This window comes from Lepisosteus oculatus, chromosome 7 (assembly GCF_040954835.1).
Source record: "Lepisosteus oculatus isolate fLepOcu1 chromosome 7, fLepOcu1.hap2, whole genome shotgun sequence".
Classification (NCBI taxonomy): Eukaryota; Metazoa; Chordata; class Actinopteri; order Semionotiformes; family Lepisosteidae; genus Lepisosteus; species Lepisosteus oculatus.
The window spans coordinates 25136692-25159399 of NC_090702.1; the positions used below are offsets into that span (position 1 = coordinate 25136692).

At 36.0% G+C, this 22708-nt stretch overlaps 1 protein-coding gene across 1 annotated transcript in view; it reads left to right on the plus strand.

Annotated features, from left to right (window-relative positions):
• The window catches only part of arhgef39 (Rho guanine nucleotide exchange factor (GEF) 39), an 82464-nt gene extending 72098 nt beyond the window's left edge, over positions 1-10366 (plus strand). The window contains exons 9-12 of the mRNA XM_015352930.2: positions 81-169; positions 6363-6489; positions 7495-7607; positions 9225-10366. Of these exons, the coding sequence (XP_015208416.2) occupies positions 81-169; positions 6363-6489; positions 7495-7607; positions 9225-9270 (375 nt within the window). The 3' untranslated portion in view covers positions 9271-10366. The remainder of the gene's footprint in view (positions 1-80; positions 170-6362; positions 6490-7494; positions 7608-9224) is intronic.
• The last annotated feature ends 12342 nt before the right edge of the window (positions 10367-22708 follow it).

The following is a 22708-nucleotide window of genomic DNA, read 5'->3' on the forward strand; positions in this document are numbered from 1 at the left end:
TAATGAGTTTAAATGAAACAGAAGCCACTCCGTTTAGAGGTAAACCTATCACATTAATGTAGTGGTGTCTTCTCTTTCAGTTAACCTTCGAGCGAGGCAAACTTCTGCTGATGTCGAGTGACCAAGAGGACATTAATGACTGGTACCGGAGCCTGTCGTCTGCCATCGGGTAGGTCTCCTGAACCGTGCTGGCTGTCCTTGCTACTGCCACTGACCTTGTGAACACTTCCGACAAAGGTCGGAATGGATTCATTGATCAGCTACGCCAAGCATATGACAGTCTCTGCCTTAATTGAATCCCAAAAGGGGGCAGTCTGGGTTATTATTACAGAGGCCAGCCGATAGCACTCATTAAAAGCTCCACAGACTGTGAGGTTCAGCTAATTAGTTTATTATACAGACACCTTGACGATGGGCAAAGTTGTCATTTTGCCCTTTATTGCACAGGGGATGTTGTTAAAAGTTTAATCAGCCGATGCTGACCAACTCTGCGGCTGCAGGGTGGTCATTACTAGGGTCATGCCTGCTGTTCTGCGGCTGACAGGGTCGCGGTGAGATGCTGTGGCAAAGACAGCATTACATAAGGTAAGCGCTCACCTGCAAGAGAGATGGGGAAAAAAATAAATAAAAATCTCCCTGCAGGTGGAGGAAAGCAGATGGCTGGAGAAACGACTAACCTAATATCTCTCCATACCTACGGTACAGTGTTAAAATATGGGACGTGGAAGGAAAAAAAAATGTTGTTCTGGAGCCCTTTCCCATCCTCTTGATGGACATTTAAGAAATCCATCTATTAGTAAACACTAAATGTTAATGCCAGACTAGATGTTAATGGTAAATAGAATTTCTGTTCGGTTTTTTTTCTGTTAGTGAATGTAAACGCATCCATATCAGAGCTGTGTAACAAAGCCTTTGACATGTACCTTGATGAGCTGAATTGAGACATTTAAAAACTAACAACTTAAAGAGCCTTTCTGAGCTAGACTGCCTCCAGATCTGCTGTTCCTCGATGAATATTTAAGTTATGACTGTAATTAACATGTGTGAAGTTTTAAACTATATTAGGCTTTTAACCTAGGTGCCTAAAAAACAACTGATTATTCACAGCACTAAAATATTTAATAGTGATAATTTAAATACCATTAACATTTAATATTAAGATGTGATAATAAGATATTTGGTAAGCATTTTGGTTTTAATACAGTATAAGATTTTATAATAATACTTTAATAGTCATTAACTTATTGATATGCACTAATCTGTTCTCTTAATAATGGAAAACTGTGTCTAAATGACTTGGCTAAAGGAGATTAGGAATAATTTAAGATTTCTGTCTATACTTGATCACTCCTGGGTAGCAAAGAATGATAAGTATCAACTGCGATATTAATTTCCGCAACTCAATTTTATGGCCAGGCGTTCTCAAAATCAGTAGACCTTAAACTATGTGCACATGGTTATTTTATAAGGGCTTAGGAATGGTTACAAATGAGAGAAGGCCATTCAGCCCATCTGCCCCATGTAGTAGTTAGTACAGTAGTTTACTTGATTCAAGAATCTACTCATCCAGCTGTTCCTTGATGGAAGCGAAGCCAGGATATTGGCTTCACTCTCATGGTTGGGTAGGTATAAGGTCTTTCTTAAGGTATCGCATGAATGTGAGTATTTCCCTAAATAAGGTAATGAAAGTATTTGTAAAAATAAGGTACAGTAATGTGACCACTTGTGAGCAAAACTAACTTATCAGAGTAACTACTACTACAGAGTAATGACTAATAGATAAAGTACTGAAATGCATTGGCTGTGAAACCCACAGTTCATGATCACTTGTCACCTGTCCATGGTAATTCCAAACTTAAAAAAAATATATATATAATTATATGAAAGTGAAAAAGAAGGTCATGATAGCGTAAGTATTCAAAGCCTTTACTGTGACAAGCATGCACAGATCTACCATACAATCTACCTACAACCTAACATGTGCACAAATCTACCATTAGAAGCCACACAGTTAGTTGGGTGGCCTCAGTCTGTGCAATAATAGTAGTTCACATGATGTCAGAATAGATATATCTGTCCCTGTAAGGTTCCTCAGTCAGGTAACACAGATTAAACAATGAACACAAAGGAGTTTTTAAAACATCTTGGAGATATATTTATAGAAAGACACAGATTTTTAGAAAATATTTCAATATTCAATATCAATATAAAAAAAAAAATGCAAAGACCTTTAATATTTCTGGTGATGTCGCTCATTAAGATGTTCAAGGAATGCCTGGATCAGGATGTCCCTCCTCACGGAGCAGCCGTGAGGCCAACGGCTACCTTCAAAGTTTAGTTCACTTCAAAAGCAAAAATGAGAGAAAATGTGCATCAGTCATTAATAACTCAGCCAGTACACAAAAGGGGCTTGTAAGGAGCACGAAAAAATGAAATGCCACTTGGGGTTTGCAGCAAATCACCTAAATGATACTTCAAATGTGTCGCAAAATGTCTGTGGTCAGACAAGACAAAACTGAAACTTTTGGTCAAAATGCAAAGCATTCCATCTGATGCAAACCCAGTATATAGTAGTACAACACTATATCTGTCATCAAGCATGGTAGTGGCTGCATTATGTTATAGTACTGCTTCTCATCAGCAGGGAAACTCGTTGAAGACTGTTGGGAACATAAATGGAGCACAGTGTTGGCATATCCTACAGGACAAACTGCTTCAGAACCCAAAATCTTTCAACGGTCTAAGCAATAGTGGAGTGGTTTAAAAAAAGTGAAAGCACTTGAGTGTCCCACTCAAACTCCTGACTTGCATCCTTTTGAGAATCCATAGAAAGAGCTGAAAACTGTTGTCCATAAGCAATTCCCAGGCAAACAGAAACAGCTTGAACAAATCTACAAAGAGGAAAGGGGCAGAAATTGCACTAACCCAGTATGCAGAGTTGGTAGAGACTAACCTAAAAAGACTAGCATACTATACTTACATAAACAACATATTTGGTATTATTCTCTTTAGCTTTTGCTGACATTCACTGTAACTTATTTTACCCCAAGTAAAACATTCTGGTTTTGAAAAATATTTTTAAAAATGTGTGATTTATCAAATGGGACAAAATGGGAAGAGGGCACAAGACGTAATGTTGTTAAAACACTGTTGTAATTTCAAAGACCCATATTACTGAGTGTTCCTACACAAGATTTTTTTTTTATGTGATGGTCATGTGATGATTTCGTTGTTTTCAAAATTCAAATTAAGACATCTTTTAAATATACGTGTTTATGTATTTGAATGTTCTAAATTCATGATTTCTTTGACAAAGTAGAGAATATGAATTTTGCTATTAAGCCACTAACACATTTTTCATACACTGCACAAGGCATATTTGAACTTCTATAAGTACTGCTTATTGCAATTAATCTATATTTAAAATAAATAATATACACAATATAAATTCACTTAATAATCAGTATTAAAGTTAAGTTTCAGATTAACTTCACTTTCAGCTCATGTTATTTTCATTTTTTCCATGGGAGAAACCTGATCTGCAGCCTTATGTCAGTTAATTGCATACTAGTAATCTTAATGTCATGATCTATTGACTTTTTGCACAGGAAAAAAAAAAGATGACAGTGTTATTGTGATATTTATTTGTCATGTGAAACTTAAAGAAATGAAGTTTCTGCAAGGATTCAATTTAAACGGCAGGGCGGAATTAGACACAGTTTTGGGGTTGTTTAGTCGATCGGTTTTTATAGAATCAATGTCTTTAGCGACAGATCGCCTCTAAAGCTCAAAAACAATGCCCCCTAGAGTCTCAGAGTTGAACCTAAGGATCTGTCTCATTCTGGGAAGCTGTACAGGCGTTTATAGGAAAACCAATGCAGTAGAGCTTTGCCAAACAAGAACAGACAACCTGATCGGTTAACAAGTCTCTGGTATGGCAGAATCGGAAAGGCATCAATTGCTGCTTGCTGTGCTAAGGTTAACAGTTCTATAAAACCAATGAAATTGTATCTTCATATGTACAGTAAAAATGTAATGTGCAGGAATTTCAGTATTTGCAGGTTTTTAAATAAATTCTGGGAAATGCCTAGCCAGAAATAAATATCTTTTTTATTCTTTGTCCCAGATGGGTAAGGGTAAGGGTAAGATGGGCCGAAGGGCCTTGTCTCATTTCTTATTTCAATTTTTGCCATTTTCTGTATTATTTTTCATCAGTTTCATTGAGTAACTTTATTATAACATCAATAGGAAAGGCAGAGTGCCTCTACATAAGATTTAAAAATTTGTTTTAGTTGTTGTGGGCAAGGCATGTGGCCCACATGATAGATGAAAATCTTTTTTATGCAGTCTGTCAGTGAAAATGTCTCTCTTAATGCAGAACTATCTGTGCAGTCTAATTGATTAGGAATGGTCCTACAACTCCCTTTTACTTATTGTTACTGCCTCCATGCAGTAATTGTCGACTCACCCATCGTTACAAGCCTTGTTCAAGTAAATATCTCTGGGATATTTTCACAGATACAGAGTAACCCAAAGCACAGTTTTCTGCAATGAGACCTGGGTTCAAACTGTAAACAGTTCAGCAGGTATTCCTTAATGAGGCTGTTTCTTCTTACTGTCTCCTATGGATGGGCTTGAGTTCTGTGGTGACCTTAGTTGGAGTGTATCTAGAATTCTGTTCTGTTCCATTACTTTGTGGTTTCTAATAAAAGCAGGCCTTATAGACCTATTAAACCTTTGCAAGCTTCATACAACTTACAGACAGAAGAATAGTTACAAACAAGACGCGGCTATCTGACCACATTTAGTCTGGCCCCAGATTGAAGGAGCTCAGAGGTTGGTCCTCAAACACTAGGCTAGGATGCCTGGGACAGACAACCACAACTCTTTGTGTAATGAAATTTTTCCTCTTCTGTGTCCTAGCTCAATTCCCTTTTTCCTTCCAATGCAATTTATCTGAAAATGTTTCACATTGAACCTGTGGAGACACTTTGATAGAACTGAGAAATTCAGTGTACTGCAGCATTTCTTGTTACCATTTTGGCTGTGAAGCCACAGTAGACAAGTCAGCTAATACTGAAATATGTCTGCTAATTGATGTGGTGTGGCTGGTTCTAGTTGTCATTCCAGGAACCTGAAAAACATTAAAATGTTTTCGGTCATGACATGGTATTTTTCAGTCTAGCTTTCTGCCATACCTTTTCTACTTATTTGAGTATAATGAGGAGCTGGCACCATGATTTTTTAAAGGGAAGAGGGAGGAGGCCTGGTCCAGAAAGAAAGAAAAACGTTCCTTCTGTGTAATTGTCTTTCTGCTCACAATCTGCAAATGAACACAAAGTTAACATCTCTTCTGCATTCAGCCATGGACATCTTACCAACTCTGTTATAATTAAGTAGCACGTATGTATAAATTTTGATATATGGCTTAATTTAATTTCATAAATTATTTACTGTTGCATGTCAAGAATCCTAAGCCTAGTTAATAGGTTGATTCTTTTAAATTTAATGGAATATTTCATCTATGCAAAGAGAAAATGCACAATGCCTTAACCAAATGAAGAATAAACTCCTGAGCTTAATTGCTAGTCGTGTAACAATTTACACTAGAGGTAGTCTACACAGTATATTGTATTTCTTATATTTTTGACAACATATTTTGTTTCTAAGTGACATTCCTTCAGTTGTGGGAAAGTAAACTTTGTCTTATCATTTTGATATTGTCGTGTTGTTGACTGGGGTGATAGATCAAGGGTTTAAAGTTGGTGGCCAATTTGTCAGCAAATTACCATGATTCAGCTCGTACCATGTAATTTGATAGGATAGTTTGTAGTTTGCTGTTGAGGAATTGCAGCTCCACTGTAATTGGATAATCAGATGGCCAGAGTGGACTCTTAACACCTGACTCACTAGGTTCTGATGTGGAAAAGAGAAGAAAAGAAATGCAATGTGCCACCCGAAGAAGGCTCCACTGCCGAAATGTTGTGTTTCTGTTCTTCTCTTTTCAGCATGGAATAAACCTTTACTTGTTCCTTTGCAACCTGCACACGCTGACACAGCCACCTACTTGAAGTTCCGATGTGTATGAATGATGGAAGACAAGGGGTGAACATGGAATTGGGCACACCATCTTTCATGAGGCCTAAATATACAGCTCCCACAGAAAACACTGGATGTGGTTAGGGTGTGGGCTGTTCTAATGCTAATCATGACTTAGGGGACTCTACCTGTTTTGACAGTGGTGTCCTTGAATGTGTGGTTCTCAAAGCAGCAGTAGTTCACCACTTATTGAAGTTGGCCTTCCCCTTCTTATATGACCTGTAAAATAAGCATTGTAATACTAGATTTGTTTCTGTCATTAGACAATTGAAATCTAGGAGCACAGTAGTGCACAAGAGAGACGACCTTTCTCGAAAACCACTACGATCCAATGAAGAGGAGACTATTCCGAACAAGGATGGACATCCATACAGAAGGAAGAGGAACATGGTGAGTTTTTTCTATGTTGTCTGTTCACCTTCCTTAACTCAAGATCTAAATTCCATAACATATTCCTTGACCAGTTTCTGTCATCCTAAAATAATAGTCCCTGTATGTATAGAAAGCATTAGAAAAGATGCTTCTGTGACTTGTTTTATAAAGGTTAACAAGGATTCTCACTATTACCATTCCCATTTAAACCATTCCCAGATTTCATGCACAATTCTCCCCCTTAGTTTGTTGTTAGGATGACAGGTTTTGATCAAACATGCATGAAAAACTGCCATGAACTTTTAAATGTGCATTTTTATCTTCTAGAGCTAAACTCCGCTCAGTTGCACTTGGCTGAGCTCCCATCTTTTTTTAGAAACCTGTTGACAGGAGGTGACACTAAAGTTCTGTAATGTTGTGTTAAAAAAATAAGAAAACATTTTATAATTCTTTGTTTTCTCTGGCTATGGGTAACGAAACTTTGCTCTGTGATATTTGGTTGAAGGTATCTGAAGAAGGTACCAGAATGCCTTTTTCATTTTAGTCTTTGTTTCATTTAGGTCAGCAGTTGGCAGCAATTGTAATCTATGCTTAAAAACAGTGAACTGAATAAGGACACCTCATATAATTGCATAAACAATAAACCCTTCTCCTGTCACAAAAACACTTCTAAGATCCATAGTAGTTTTAGATTAGAATTTTACAATTTTAGCTTTTGTGGGTGTCATAAGTTCTAGAGATATTATAGATCTGGTGTTTAAACCCTGTGGTAAATTTATTGGGAGCCTCGAAAGATTCTTAAGGTGGGTACGAGTTCTGCTTTCTCTCCCCTTAGTAGTAGTCCTTGGGATAAATGTGCTGTACTTATGACTGATAAAGGGAGTCAGCTAAGCACACCAAGCTACATATCAGCCTTCTTACTCCTCTGAAAAAATACCAAGGCTTTCCTCTTTTGTTCAAAGGGTGCAACCTGAGTTTTTGTTGTTTTTTGTGTATGCGGCCCACCACCACCCCTCCTCACAGGTTGAAAGAGAGGAGAAGGTACAAACTGTGAACCCCAACTCCCAGCCCTTCCTCCCTGGGAGCCACAGCACAGCATCAAAGAGAATGAAACTGGCAGATACTCCCAAGGAAAGGTATTGTACATTCTAGCTTTAGGTCACAGCCGATCCTGGTGTTGCCAGGGTTAGGGGTATTAAACATTTATCTTTCTTGCTAATTAGCAGGCCATAGTTTGTCAAACTTATAGGGGTGACTTTTTTCTGTATGATTTTATTTATTTATTTCCCACCACCAATCTGACAGCCAATTACAGCATGAAGAATGAAAGCACAGAAGAAAAGAAAGAAAAAATAATGAAGGTTGTGCTCAGCAGCTAAAAAATATCAGTGGCTGTGGTGCGATCTTTTAGAGAGGTATAAAGAACCTTTAGGCACTGAGTTTTATCATTAGGATTTAAGGGGTTCTGTTTGTTTTATGACTGTTTTTGGACAGACTGGCTAATGTGTTTTAGCTGTAATTAAGTGATTATTGTAATGGAATAGTGTGAATAATTGATTCTTGCGTCTCTGCAATGTTTAATATATTGAAAAACAACTTCGGTTCAAAGTAAATAAATTGTATCTACAGCCTCATTATAATCCTTCCAATGAAACGTCTAGCTGCAAATGTGTGGATCAGTTTCACAAAAATGCTGTTCTGAAATGAAATTTACTGAAAGTAAACAGCGCATAGTTGGAAGAGTGAGCTCAGGAGGTCATTGATGGTGCGGAAGTAAAAAATATATAGATTGTACTAAAATGTAAAAATATGGTTTGAATTCTGAAAATACCTACAAGAAGGAAACATCCAGTTTTCTTAAGGTCACACGTAGCACATACAGTGTGAGCTTTACGGGCTTCTGAATGGCTACATATAAAGCATTACTCGCTAGGTGGCACTAAATTGCTGTATTTGTTCACTCTTCTATCTTGAACAAGAAATTACTTCAAGACATGTTTAGTCATTTCAAACCTAGGAATACCTAGTACCTAGGAATAACAGCTATGAGATCTATGGGACTCTGATCATGGACACAGATGTCATGGTTTTGATAAAACAAATGATCCCCTTACATGGCTGCATAAGTAAAAGGTCAGGTGACTGTGCAAATGTAATTAATGTGTTAAGCAGCATATTTCATTACAGGGGTAGCAGTAAGTGAGATGTATCACCCTGCTTGAGATGTCACCTAGACCATCTCATTGTGGAATGCAGAAATGTTGGTTTCTCTGCATATCTTACAGTATTAGTCTTTGATGACAAAGCAGGTCTGCAGACCACCTGTACCAGGTTCTTCAAAGAAGCGTAGAGTAATCAGGCTATGGTTAACACTGGTTATTAATTGGTCTATGACACATAGAAGAGAAAGGTCACACGTGCTAGAAAAGGTAAATGCAAAGTCCAGGAGAGTCTTGACATGGTTCAGCAGCTGCTGCAACATTATTTCTTCCAGCCCCTGGGTACAATGGTGAACATATGACAGAGAACAGTGAAGTAGTATTGTTTGCAAACATTATCCTGGGGAGTCCAATCTGAGTCAAGCTGAAGTCTAAAGGATATAACTTCAGAGCAGCTGAATCTTAGGACTTATCAGTCACTTAAGCAGGGTTCACAGATAAAGGTGATCATTGTTCCCAGAACCCATTTGACTCACATTTCAGTCCTGCAGTTTCCAAAATTTAACAACACTGACTTTTCTCTTCTTTCCTCAGTCCTGAAGAACCACAACACACAGGGTCCACCTGTGTAATTTTATAAAAGAAGCACAACGTTGGAAGGATGCATCTTACAATTATTACTGAGCAAATAACATTACGTTGTAGAGCGAGAACAAATACTAGGTTACATGTGCATTTGTTGTTGTTTTTTGGGGTCTTTTTTATTTTTTATTTTGCTATATATCAAATGAATGGATCTGTCACAGTGGCTTTAGACTGTTTTCAGTCATTTTAATAACAGAAAGCTAACAGTTTCGACGTGGAGCACTTTGAATGTAAAACTTCGTTTTTAAAAAAAAAACCTTAACATTCCAAAGAGATGAGGCTAAATGTTACATTGGTGCATGATTGCTACTGATTTTATTAAATGTATATATATTTTAGGTCTATATTACAAAGAAAAATTTGATTATCATACCAAAAGAATGGCATTTATATTTGTTGTGCAATTATTTGACAGCATTTTTAAGTTGTATCCAAATAATTCCAATAACACAAATTCCTTCCAGTGTTCATGGGTGATGTATTGTATTGCTAATAATGTCATCAGTAAAAGGTAATTTAAATGACACAGGGAGGTGGCAAGTGCAATATAAGATATAAACACATTGGTCTCTTCTAGGAAAGATTAACTGATATATATATATAAACTACTGCTGTATCTTTGTTTCTTTTACTTTACATTAAGTTTAAGATAAAACATGTCACAATTAAGTGTTACAATGAAGGATTGATTACATCATGTGAATTAAAAGTTTAGTTGTTTTATGTAAACTTTATTGATTTTGTTAAAGAATTCATCTGTTCTAAAGAATCATGAAGCTGATTTGATTAAACTTCATACTATATCATCATTGATGTTCTCATGAAAGATAGTATTTCTGTATTGTACACTCAAATAATTAAAAACAAATTAATCTGTTTATCTCTACATTAAATAATCTGCCATTTCACTTTGTATTTTATTAGGCTCCTGTCAAGTCTGTTTTATGTTTTAATGTATGTTTAATGCATATTTTCCTGTTATCACACCTAATGATGTTTATATGAGTAAGGTTGCTCTGACAATTTTCAGGATATTCATGAATAATGATTAAATGGGAGTGGCTTTCAAAAACTGTTTATTTTGGGTCTTAATTCTGTTTTTATAGGAGAGAACCTTTCAAATGCAACACATTTTATTATAATAATATCTAAAAAAATAAGATGATTTCCTCAAGGCTCAATATGTCAAGCTTTATTTTAATGTCCTGTCTTTGAAACTGGACATTGCAAGTCTAATTCTCTTTTTCTCATAAAGCTTTATTTAAAATATTATTTCCAAACACAAAGTAATTAACTAATGGGCAAATGGCTCAGCTGGACAACACAGGTCACAGCTGGAAAAAAAATTAAATGTACCAGATGCACTATAGAGACTAGATAGCAGCAAGACATTCTAAAGGCTTTCGAACAAGTTCCAACCTAATACATTGGGAATCAAATAGCAAAAAATGTTTCATAGAGAAACAATTTACATTACAGGCTGTGTTTTGGCAAGCAGCTGATAATCCAGAGATAAAATGTATCACTGCACTGTCTGAAATACAAATCTGAAGCAGGCTTAAGTGTTGATAAACTCAGTGATTCACAAATAGATTTTAAAGGGGTTTTTGAATTCATTGGTCAAATTAACTTAAAGGCTGATGCAGGGCAAAAGAAGACATAAATGTTTGTTCTGTTCTAGTATTTCTTGCCTATCTGACCTCCAAACACGACCAAGCCCAAAAGTAGGAAGAAAAATACAAAATAAGAATATAACAAGCAGTTTTGAAGACTTGTAAGCAGTTCTTACCCATGTACTGTAGCAGCAGAACATAGCTGAGGTAAACATAATCTGGGCACGACTTAAAAGAATTGCAACATAGTAAAGAAATTCTGGTTTAACATTGTGAATTTAAAGTAAGTTAAGGGGAAACTGGTATAGCCGGTCTTGAATTTATTTGAGAAATGGTGGCTCGGAGGCCATCTTAATTTAAGTTAGATCCACATTTCGACACATGTTAATTTGTATTGTCATAATAAATTCCTAAGAAGTTTGTAATTAATGTTAGTGAAGTGTTTTTCAGGAGCAGTTTTTTGTAGGGGGTATATATCAACAAGAGGAGAAGAAAGCAATAATATATTTTTTGTAATGTCATGAACAGAATTAAAAATAAAATAGTAGTTTAAATCGAGCATTCTTCAAGCACAAGAAAAGATCAGAGATTGAAGACAAGCAGGTACTCAAAGTGGCTGCAGCAGAAGCTTTGAATAGCATCACAAAGAGTTCATGTGAGTTTATTAGTTTGCACACTTCATTCAGTTATTGCCTCAAAGGGATGTTTTGAGGCACTTTGAAATATACTTTAAGTGAATGTGTCCCAATATTCATGCTCACTTAAAGTCACTGGGATGAACTCATAGTATTTTTTAATTCTTGTACAATAAAATGTATTCATGGAATTACAAATATATTTTTAATATTCTCAAGAGCACAAATAAACACTGCTTGAATGTCAAGCAAAATCAACTTTGTCTTTGCAGTCCCAGTTCTTTTGGAGAGCACTGTATGAGAGCTCAAGGTAACAGTTCACTAGAGGGAGCTCTATCTAGCAAATTGCTTCAATTTGCTTCTCACAGTAGATCTATATGGAGACAAAATATTAATACAGTTTTCTTTGACTGTCTTAGCCGTAAAATGTCTTAGTGGATGTTTTGGAAATATTTTTTTTTCCAGTGTAGTGTACTAAAACATTCTCTCATAAGAAATGATTTTACAATTTGCATTGCAATCTGACCAGATTAATAGAACAAAATCTTCAGGTAGTATTTTTTGTTTTGTGCTAATTTTGTCCTTATACATTGCGCTTAAAAATAATGTTTTTTTAAAACAAAGAAGAAAGTAAAAAAAAAATTAGTATTAGGAAAAAATTGAACAAACAGAAACGTGCCTGGATCGCAAAGTCATTCTCAGCGTTTGACATTACACTTTGTGATAATGTTAAAGAATAATGTCATGTGATAATATCAGGATGAAGAGCTCTGAATAAATCAAGTTATTATAGTGTTCGGAAACTGACACCATGTTGTTTTGGTGCTCTTTGGTTACTATTGAATTAAATATGACCTTTTTTGTCTCTGCTGTTCTATGTCTGGTACTTATAAGGACAGAGGTCTTCTCTTTGTAGCGAACTTAATTGCTCCCTCTGGCCTCTGTAAGCTCTGCAGCTGCAGGAATGCTGAAGGCTCCCAGACAGCACTTCAGGCCTCGTAGAGCTGGCGTCTTCCACCAGTGTCACTCGAGGGTTTGAAATACTATCCTCCAAGCTATCAGATCTGTGATTTCTGTAGAGTCTTTTGTCTTTATGTAGAAAACATGTTTAATGTGTCGGAGTGTTTTGCTAAGTTGCGTTTTTTTTTCTGAGGTGGGACATAAACTTTTCCAAATAAAGTCAGAAGTATTTTGTGTTCCTTTTAAATTTGGCTACACATATTAGTACTCTTGTCAAAACATTAAAAATTGATTTGGGTTTATTTTATTCCAACAAGCAGGGTATTAAGAAACTCAGTAGGGAGAAATGGTTTTGCGCGAAACAGATTTTTAAAAATAATTTTATTATTTTCCTTTGACTGCTTCTCCTTTTATAGTATTTTATATATTTCTTTGCCATAATTAACTTTGGGGGACACTGTGCTGTAGGAGGTTCCACCATTCGGATGAGAAATTAAATAAAGGTCCTAACTATTAGGGGACTAAAAGTAAAATTGGCATAAACCAAATACAAAATTAAATTAAAATGTAAGAAACATTTAGTATATGTTGTTCACTGGCTTACTTGAGCTCACAAAAGGTAGATGGATAGTAATTAATTTAACAAACTAAAATACAAACAGATCCATTTGTTGCTCTATTACACATCAGTTGACCTGTGATGTTTAAATTCAAAGAGAGAATACATTTTCAGAATTTTGAACTTATCTACATGTTCCCTGTAACAAACTGGCACCCCCATAAATGTGTAGTTCTGCCTCATTCCATATTCCTCACAGGTAGGATCTTGGCTGTCTGAGGATGGATGTAATTTCTCGTACAGGAAGAGAATAATCATCTGTTAGGTATTAAAAAATGCCAATGCGCACAATACTTGCAATTTTACATTTTTTAAAATATTTGCCCTTTATTTTCTTTTCTACAAAATTAGAAAAATTCTCAATCAAATATAATATAGCACATAAATCCTTTATATATTATAATGAATGTACCACAAACTCATTGCCTGGGGGAGTAGCAACCATCGGGCGTGGGACCTCCAGAGGTTTCTTTTTGTCCCGTGGGAGTTTTTCTTTTCTTCACCACTGTGCCCATATGGTCAGCTGTTGCTATACAGTATTGTCAAGTGCTTTATAATTCTGTAAAGCTGTCCGTGACTTTTGCATAGGACTTTAAAAAAAGATTGATAAAATGAGCAAATGATAAAAATGATATTTTTTTTTACTGGTGCTATATCTAGCTGTAAAATGTGCCAGCTGTTTGAACTGAATATATGCATACTTGGAAGTGGTGCTGCAGTATCTACCCTTGCTTAGAATGAAGTGCAGCTCCATTTGGGAGTTCAGCTTTCCAGCTGCCACAGGCGCCCTCAAGCATGCTTGTGGACATCATGCTCCTTGGTTTACATTTAACAGTGGAAGTTGGTTGCAGTAAAAAAGATAAAAATATATAAATATGCATTCGAAAGCATGGAGAGGTCTCCTGGTTCCATTGAGTACTGTTCAAAGCTCATTAAAGTTTAGGTCAGGCATCATGGGTCATTCTTCCTGCTTTGTTTCTGTGTTGAAATAAAATAGTTACGTTATCCTGCTGGAAGAAAAAACGTGCTTGGGAACTATATTTAATGATATTTAAAGCATGCTCTTTTCACAAGTGTTGAGCAGCTCTGGAAGTATTAAACTTCTGGCAGTAAGCAAAGATGTGTTGAAGTTCATTTCTAACATCTCCCTGGCCTCATTGCAGCAGATCAAAGGGAGATTAGGGGTTTGTTTTTATTCATAGTCTTAGTCAATTGAGTCAATGCAGTACATTCAAAATCTACACCCCTTTTCACCTTGTCTCTGTCAAATATTGTTTATTTTTTTCTAAAAAGCCAATAGACGTATCTGAATTGATTGCACTCCAATATTTCACATTCAGTTAAGTGCAGATTTTCAGTTTCTTTATTTGATTTATTGGTGTAACAAATCTGGACTGACAATGTATGTCAAGCTTCCGTTATAATATGCAGATCTATTATTTTTAAATGTCTCAAAAAAATCTAATTTTTTTAAAATCAAGTGTTGAAATGTGCATTTTCTGTTTTGTCTTTTAATCTGTTTAATCTTATGTAAAGTTCATATTTATGCATTGTGTGAGGTGATTCATACATCCCCAAAATTGTTTTTATTACAATGACCATTTTTGAATTACTGAAAGTTATTATTGTAGTCACAAAATTTTAAATATAAAAATATTAGTACAATTCCTGCTGTTCTGTATCTGCATATATATTCTTTATAGTCCGGATTATTCTTTTGCAGCAATGTCACAATATTCTGATTAATAGTATTAATCCTATATATAGCATACATTTACATGGAATTAGCATACAGTTGTTGTATGTTACCAGTATGGCATGGACAAATGGCATAGGACACTGAACAAAAGGATAGAAGAAGTGTTAATCAGAAATGTGATGACATTGTGGTTCTAGGTTTTTATTAGTTTAACAATGAATGATTGCTTTTACAGCAGAAAAGAAATAGCCACCTTGTATGTTAATATGTGATTGTTCGAGAGGAGCCATTACATAGGGATCTACAGTATTTGTCTTGGGGTCTGCATCACACCCTTCATTTTGCACAGACTTGCATAACATAAAAATAACGAATGGATGAAATATAAATGGAACTCTTATGACAACTTTAAAAGGGAAATGAACGATGTATTAAATTAATTATTCTGTTTTCACCAAGGAAAAATCAACAACTTGCCTAAGGCTGAGGAGAAAGTGTTTCATATTAAATCATATAAAAAAGAGGCAGAAATGTTGCAGATACTTGCCACACTCTAGGCAAATCTTTACAAACTGATCATATTCTATTAATTCAGGTGGGCAGCTGCGTCAGCATGCGTAGGCTGTAAAGGAACAAGTAATAGGTTTATTCCATGCTGAAAAGAGAAGAAAGAAAACAACGTTTTGGCCGTGGAGCCTTCTTCAGGTGTGAGCTCAACTGCCTGGTTGGAGTTATTATGTTCACCCAGTTGTTTGCATGGGTTTTAGCTGGGTGCTCTGGTCTCCTCCCACAGTCCAAAAACATACTAGTAGGTTAATTGGCTTCTGGGAAGATTGGCCCTGGTGTGAGTTTGTCTGTGTCTGTGTGTGCCCTGCAATGGACTGGCATCCTGTCAAGGGGGTATCCTGACCGTTACAGGGGAGGCTCTTGCACCCCTGTAATGCTGAATTGGATGAAGCGGTCAACCATAGAAAATGGATGGATGTTTGAAATGTTTTTTTAATTCAACTTTACACTGAAAGATAACTCTGTCATCTTATCATTTAGTGCCTGACTTGATTGCCATCCTATAATTGTTTGGGGTAGGCAACTGTCGGTACAGTACATGGTATTGTGATATTATAGTAATATACTGTATGCCTTTATGTATACCGAATGCATGTACTGTACTGTTAGATGGAAAATGGTAGACTTTAAATTGACGGAGATTAAGAAGAGATACAAATATTAGGATTATGTATTTAGTATACAATTGGTTATACAAACTCATTAATCAGAAATATACTCAACATTCAATTACTCATAAGTAATGAACTGATGTCAACATGTTAGGATAACTGAATTCTTGAGATAATGGTAATGTTGATTATTGAATTCTATTCTCCCACAACCATAGATTCGTAGCTCCCATGCAGAAGGAAAGGGAACTCCTGACGTGGGTCCTTCACAGTGTTGTCCACTTCATGCTCTGCTGGCTCGATGCTCTTTCTGTGCGGAGGTGTCTCCATGCCCTTCCAGGTCCCTGGCTGGTTGGTCATCTTTTGTATGACTGACCATGGCCTGTGACTTTAAAACGATCATCTAGATGTGCCTACGACTCTCTTTCAGACAGCCAGGCATCAGGGGTGGACATGCGTCATGGGGAGTCCTGTTACATGTTAAGGTTGCTGTTCTGGGAGATGCTACTTTTTAAAAGACAACTAATTTCCCCTACATTCCAGTATGCAAAGCTGACAAGGCTATTATGTGGTTGGGACCATAGAGAGGGGCCTTAACTCTTAATTCTGTGACTTATTAATAAGCTATCGCAAAGTATAACTTCCTGTTTGCGGATTTAAAAATCGGAGCAGGATTTGGAGCCTCACTCTCTGCTGTGCTGCTGACATGTACACGTGCTGCCAGTGTAGATGACAGCATTGAACACAATGGACATGTCACAGCAGCAGTAGACAAACACCAGACAAGCACAGCAAAATGAATACAAATTGCAGCTATTTTAGATCTGTACGCTAGTTAAGATTGATTTTTATACAGTATATATTTTATATAACACCTTGATAATCTGAAAAATTATTGTAATTATAACACTTGTACCCTTATGCCTGTACTTGAAGCACCAATTGTTGATGCTCAAAACAATTCTTTTGTGAACAACTTGTCCTTGTGATTCTGACATAATGCGTAGACTGCAGATAGCTACATATGGAGTTTTTGATAACAGAAAGGTGAGAGAGGGGAGTCAAACAGCTGCTGGGAGAAGGGCTGTGTGGGAATGAGAACTGTAACTTTTGTTATCTGTCTATAAAGAGAATGGGCAGAGAAAGAAAAAGGAGAGAAAAACTTTTCCTCTTGTGCTGCTGTATGATGCCTTTACAGCTGAAATAAAGGCCTGATGATCGTTTCACCTCTATCACCAGGACTCTGATTCTTTTCCCAGTCTCCTGAAGAGGGGTCACCCTCACCCATCTGTCTTCAACATACTCTAAACAATGTATCCAAATAACACAAATTTGGCCAATTGCAGTGCTCCTCCTTTAATGTTGTCACAGATCTAGGTTAACAGGGCAAATATAATGGATCACACGTAGGACCACATGGACTACTGTACATATGCTTCTCCTATCTCTCTTCCAAATTTAGAAGCAAACTCAGCTACTGAACCACCAGTGGTCTTGCTGAAACTGAACTTTATGTAATTGCCCTTGTAATTATGTTATTGAAGTAAAATAAATGTTGTTTGGTTCAAAAGAAGTGAATAAGTTTGACATGCTTGATATTTACATCAGGTAGCTGTTGCCAAAGAATAATAGCATTAATTGTAGAAATTAATATATTACTGTTTCTATATCGCTAGATATCTAGAGAAAAAAAAATTCTGCATTCTCAGTGATTATTTTTTGTCTTAAAATGTCCCTTTAACTGTTTTTCTACTTTGTAGCTTTTTCCCAGCTAAAAACATTAAAGCTGAGTGCTGAGTGTAATATTAGTCCCTCCAGCAGTTTAAAACGAATCCTAGAGGCTATGTACTGTACTGTAACACACATTTCAGTCCTCCAGTTTACCAGTTGTTATACATATACTGTATACCCATCCCTCTGTTTACAAGTTATTCATTCTTCAAAAACATTGTAAAATGAAATTTCATAACCCAGAATTAAATCCCCATTACCTGAACCTCAGTTCCAAGGGCTAGACAACTTTCCATTATGACTCATTGTTACCTTAGCGGAGTACTGAATGTCAAAATAAGTACACTATTAGGTGTTTAACATACTGTAATTAGCCCATTTAATGTAGTACAGCAGTTAACAAGATAAAATACTGTAGTGTTCCAGAAGCAGGCTGCCCCTGGATAGGAGGATAGGAACCTCCAATCAATGAGCTATGTCAAAACCAGATGTGTTAGATGGGCCTAATGGCCTCGTCTCACTTCCAAACATTTTGTATTCTTTCTTATTTTACTGGAGCATCACCCCGCAACCCTGAATTGGATGAAGCAGTTCAAAAATGGATGGTTTGCTTTACCTTTTAATTCTTTATAATTTCATTGCTGTCTAATAATAATAATTCCTTACACTTATATAGCGCTTTTCTGGGCACTCTATTCAAAGCACTTTACAGGTAATAGGGACTCTCCTCCACCACCACCAATGTGCAGCCCCACCTGGATGATGCGACGGCAGCCATAGTACACAAGTATGCTCACCACACATCAGCTATTAGCGGGGAAGAGAACAGAGATATGAAGCCAATTCAGAGATAGGGATTATTAGGAGGCCATGATTGGTAAAGGCCAATGGGAACATTTGGCCAGGACACCAGGGTTACACCCCTACTGTTTTCAAGAAACACATGGGATTTTTAATGACCCATTAAAGAGTCAGAACTGTCTCATTTGAAGGACAGCACCTTTTTACAATATAGTGTACCTGTCACTATACTGGGGCATTAGGACCCAAACAGACCTTGGGATAAGTGCCACCTACTGGCCCCACTAATACCTCTTCCAGCAGCAACCTTAGTTTTTCCCAGGAGTTTCCCATCCAGGAACTGACTAAGGTCACACCTGCTGAGCTTCAGTGTGTTGCCAGTTGTGAACTGCTGGGTGAAATGAATGCTGGCCAACACATGCTAATACATACTGTCCTCTAATTTTTTTTAAAGAATGTTTGAAAAAAAGCATTTTACATTTGCACCGGCATCATTTGCTACAAAGTGGAAAGGACATAGACATTTTGCTGTAATTTAAGGATCTCAGACAATACTATTATACAGTAGATACTGTACACCTTGCATCCTGCAGATAGTCTACTAGTGAAAACCACAAGATAGTTAATCGAATATGTAATGGGAATGAAATGTGGTCCTCCTTTCTATAAAGTTCTATATGAAACTTCTAAGTAAAAAAATAATTAATCATATTCATATTTATCAAAATGGCGTATGTTCTGAAGTGTGGAAACATTTACGTCATCTGCAGTTTTAACAGAAACTGGGGATGTGGCTGAATGGCCTCTTAACTGTACTTATTCTCTACTGTCAGCTCTTAATTTTATATAATGTATGCTGAGGTTTTAATTAACATGTTTTAAATATTAAAGTGATCTAAATTAGGAAAGTTTTAGAAAATAATTGAATGTAATTCTATTTTAAAAAGCAGTAGAGTGGATTAGGGTTCATTCTCTTCAGATTTATCTTCTGTCTTGGCTCACATCGTGGCTCTTCAGAGTGTCAAATGAGAAAGCTCAGTCTCAGGTCTTTTTATCAGTTTTATTTAGAGATGTTCAGCGGTATTGGAAATACATGTTTCACAAAAGGCAGACTAATGACCTTTAGGCATAGAATGAGACACACTAATTCGGAATAATGTGCTATATAACTTTGATCATGACTTTACTATTTTTAATTTTTTTGGTAGCTTCGTTTTCTCCAGCTAGAAGCTACATATAAAAATTAATGTAGTAGATACAACACAGTAAAATATTTTATAACTTTTTGTTATATTGTTGGCTCTTGTGAATTTTGTTGCTTAACCCAACAGAAATTAAAGATTAACATTTAACCTTAATCTCTAATCTCTTAATCTCTAGGCAATACAAATTTATGTTATTACCAAAAAGTGAAATGAAGATAAGTGGATGTGTGAAGTACTGCGTTGTCAGTATTGAATTCCATAGCTGCATGTGTTTAATTTTGAGTAACAGTGGAGTAGTGTTTGAAGATAGATTATGCTTTACATATGCTGTGTTTTGTATTCAACAGAGAGGTATGTATATTGTATTTTTCTACCTGATGCTATTTATTTACTCTTCTGAAGTATGATGTTGTTTTCAGTTTTGACGCTTTTCCTTGATTTGTCTGGATTCAGCTTTTGAATTTGAATTACTCTGATTTGAAAAATTGTAAGGTTTCACCTTACCCAACTGATTATTACTGTTTGTCCAATAATTGCTGGTTATCTGGTCTTACAGATGCTTGAGAGTTTGAGGTTATCAAATAAATGCATATACATTTTCTTAATGACTTACATTTGACTACAGATGATTTAGCAGTTCATTGGCTGTGAACTGTGAGTAATTCTCTCAACAAAAATGGGCTATGTACTGTAAACGCTGTTACTGTATGTCAGTGTCCCTCCTTGAATTTAAAGTCTAGGCAACCCTGGGATGTTCACTCAAAAGAGGCTATAATTTTTGCTTCTCACTTTTTAATCTTATAATCTTGTCATTTTTGCTTCTCACCTTACGAGCTAGGTGATGCATACCCATGCCGTGACATACTGTTCAAATTGTTTCAGAACATTCTCAGAAGTATGAAACTGAGCTGGGAATGCTTTGGAATAAAGATGCTCCAAAGAGCACCACCTCATGTCTGAAGCGTCGAGGGGTTAATGTTATGCTTGGCCTCCTCTGGAAAGGGCTCATTTGTCTTTATTGATGTCCAGTAACTAATAATGGTCAGAACAGGATGAATTAGGACTTTCTCAGGAACATTTTGTATGGTTAAGTAGCGATTGCCATAAAAGAGATATAAAACCAAATACAAACTTTTACACTCAAACCTGTACTTAAAACGAATGTCTCCTAATGCTTATAGTCACTTGAATCCACTGGGTTGAACACAAAGTACTCTATTAGTAATTCATGAAGGTAGCTGCATCAGCATGCATACTGTAGGTTGCATAGGAACACGTAAAGGTTTATTCCATGCTGAAAAGAGAAGAAAAGAAGCTGTGGTGCCTTCTTCCAGGCTTTATTCCCAAAGAATGCTCCTCACCTGAAATGTTGTGTTTCTTTTCTTCTCTTTTCAGCATGGAATACATCTTTTCTTGTTCCAAAGTACTCTGTTTCTGTTCAGACCAAATGTGGAGTTATCCAGAAATAAAACAGAAGTTTAATTATGCAAAGGAACAAGTAATAGGTTTATTCCATGCTGAAAAAAAGAAGAAAGAGAACACAACGTTTCGGCCGTGGAGCCTTCTTCAGAAGTTTAATTATGGTTGATATTGTAATTTTCTTATTATTTATATTAATCTCATGATCAAAAATTGCAGCCAATTGCTTGACAGTAAAGTAAAATATATCAGTTTTGTCCCAATACCTTTATAGTGCACTGTACTATATATGCTATACAGTGTTTAAAAGCGCACTTGAGCAAAGCTAGTTTTCTGTTCAGCAGAGCATTTTGAACTCATGTTTGTCTCATAACTAAAGGCTAAAAATCCTTTTATAAAGGTGTTGTTTTATGTCTGGGTGAGGGACTATTGTGCTGTCACACACTATTATTGTAACTTCCACATGTTGGATACAAACAAGTGTAAATTATACCCAAATACATTTCTGTAAGAGAAAGTGCTAAACTAATGTGCACCAGATCTTATTTTAACAATTTATATTATTTTGAAGTGTTATATGATTCTTTGATAGGGTTAAAAAACAGCTGCATGTTTTTGGTCTATTGTTTATTCCTAAATGTAACTAAAAATAATGTGAAGAAAAGACAGTTTATTTTAGATGTACTGCTCTATTTTAGATAAGTTATTGAACGGAGTATTTGAGTTAGCCTTTACCAACCTTAGTATACTTTAAAAATAATATAATAAAATCTGGGGAAACAGGTACAGTACGCCTAATATCAGTGATGTCAGCAATGCTTCCAGAAGACAAAATTAAATTTCTGTAATATTATAATGAAATCTCAAATACAGTCCTTTATTTTTCTGTTCTCTTCGGCATTGGGTATGTGGATTTTAGTCTGAATTTTAAAGAAATATAAGGAAGAATATGTTTCTACATCTTCTCCAAACATATGTGCTGCATAAGCTGCATATAAAAGGTTTACATTAAAACAGGTAAAAGTCCCTTAATTATTGCTGGACACACTACACATGTTAGTACACTAGATGGCAGTCTTTGCTCTAGTTTAAGAAAAGAATCTTTGCATCAGTGAGTGTATGGGGAAAGATATGTTGAAGCATTCCTAAGAACATAAAAATGGTTACAAATCAGATGAGATGAATATACTCTTCTTGCTCATTTTATTTGCAGCTGATTGATCCAAAGATCTCATATCTCCATATGGTTAGATAGATTATTCCATGCTAATTTTTATGCAGTGTCACATTTTGTATTCAATACATTTATTCAACCCAATCATAGCATTGTTGTCTTCACTTGTTTTTTTAGCATCATCTTTAAGGCAACCAAACATATCAAACATTGACCTCACAGGATATCACTATGCTGATGATATATTTCCTGTAAGAATGAAATAAAACTCCAGTTAAGCTCTCATCCGCACAAATTTGGGATGGACAGTAAGACACATATTTTGCATATTCTTGTGAATGAAGAGTAAATCATTGCATTCATTTTACACACATTTTAATTTAGAGGCTTAAAGCATAT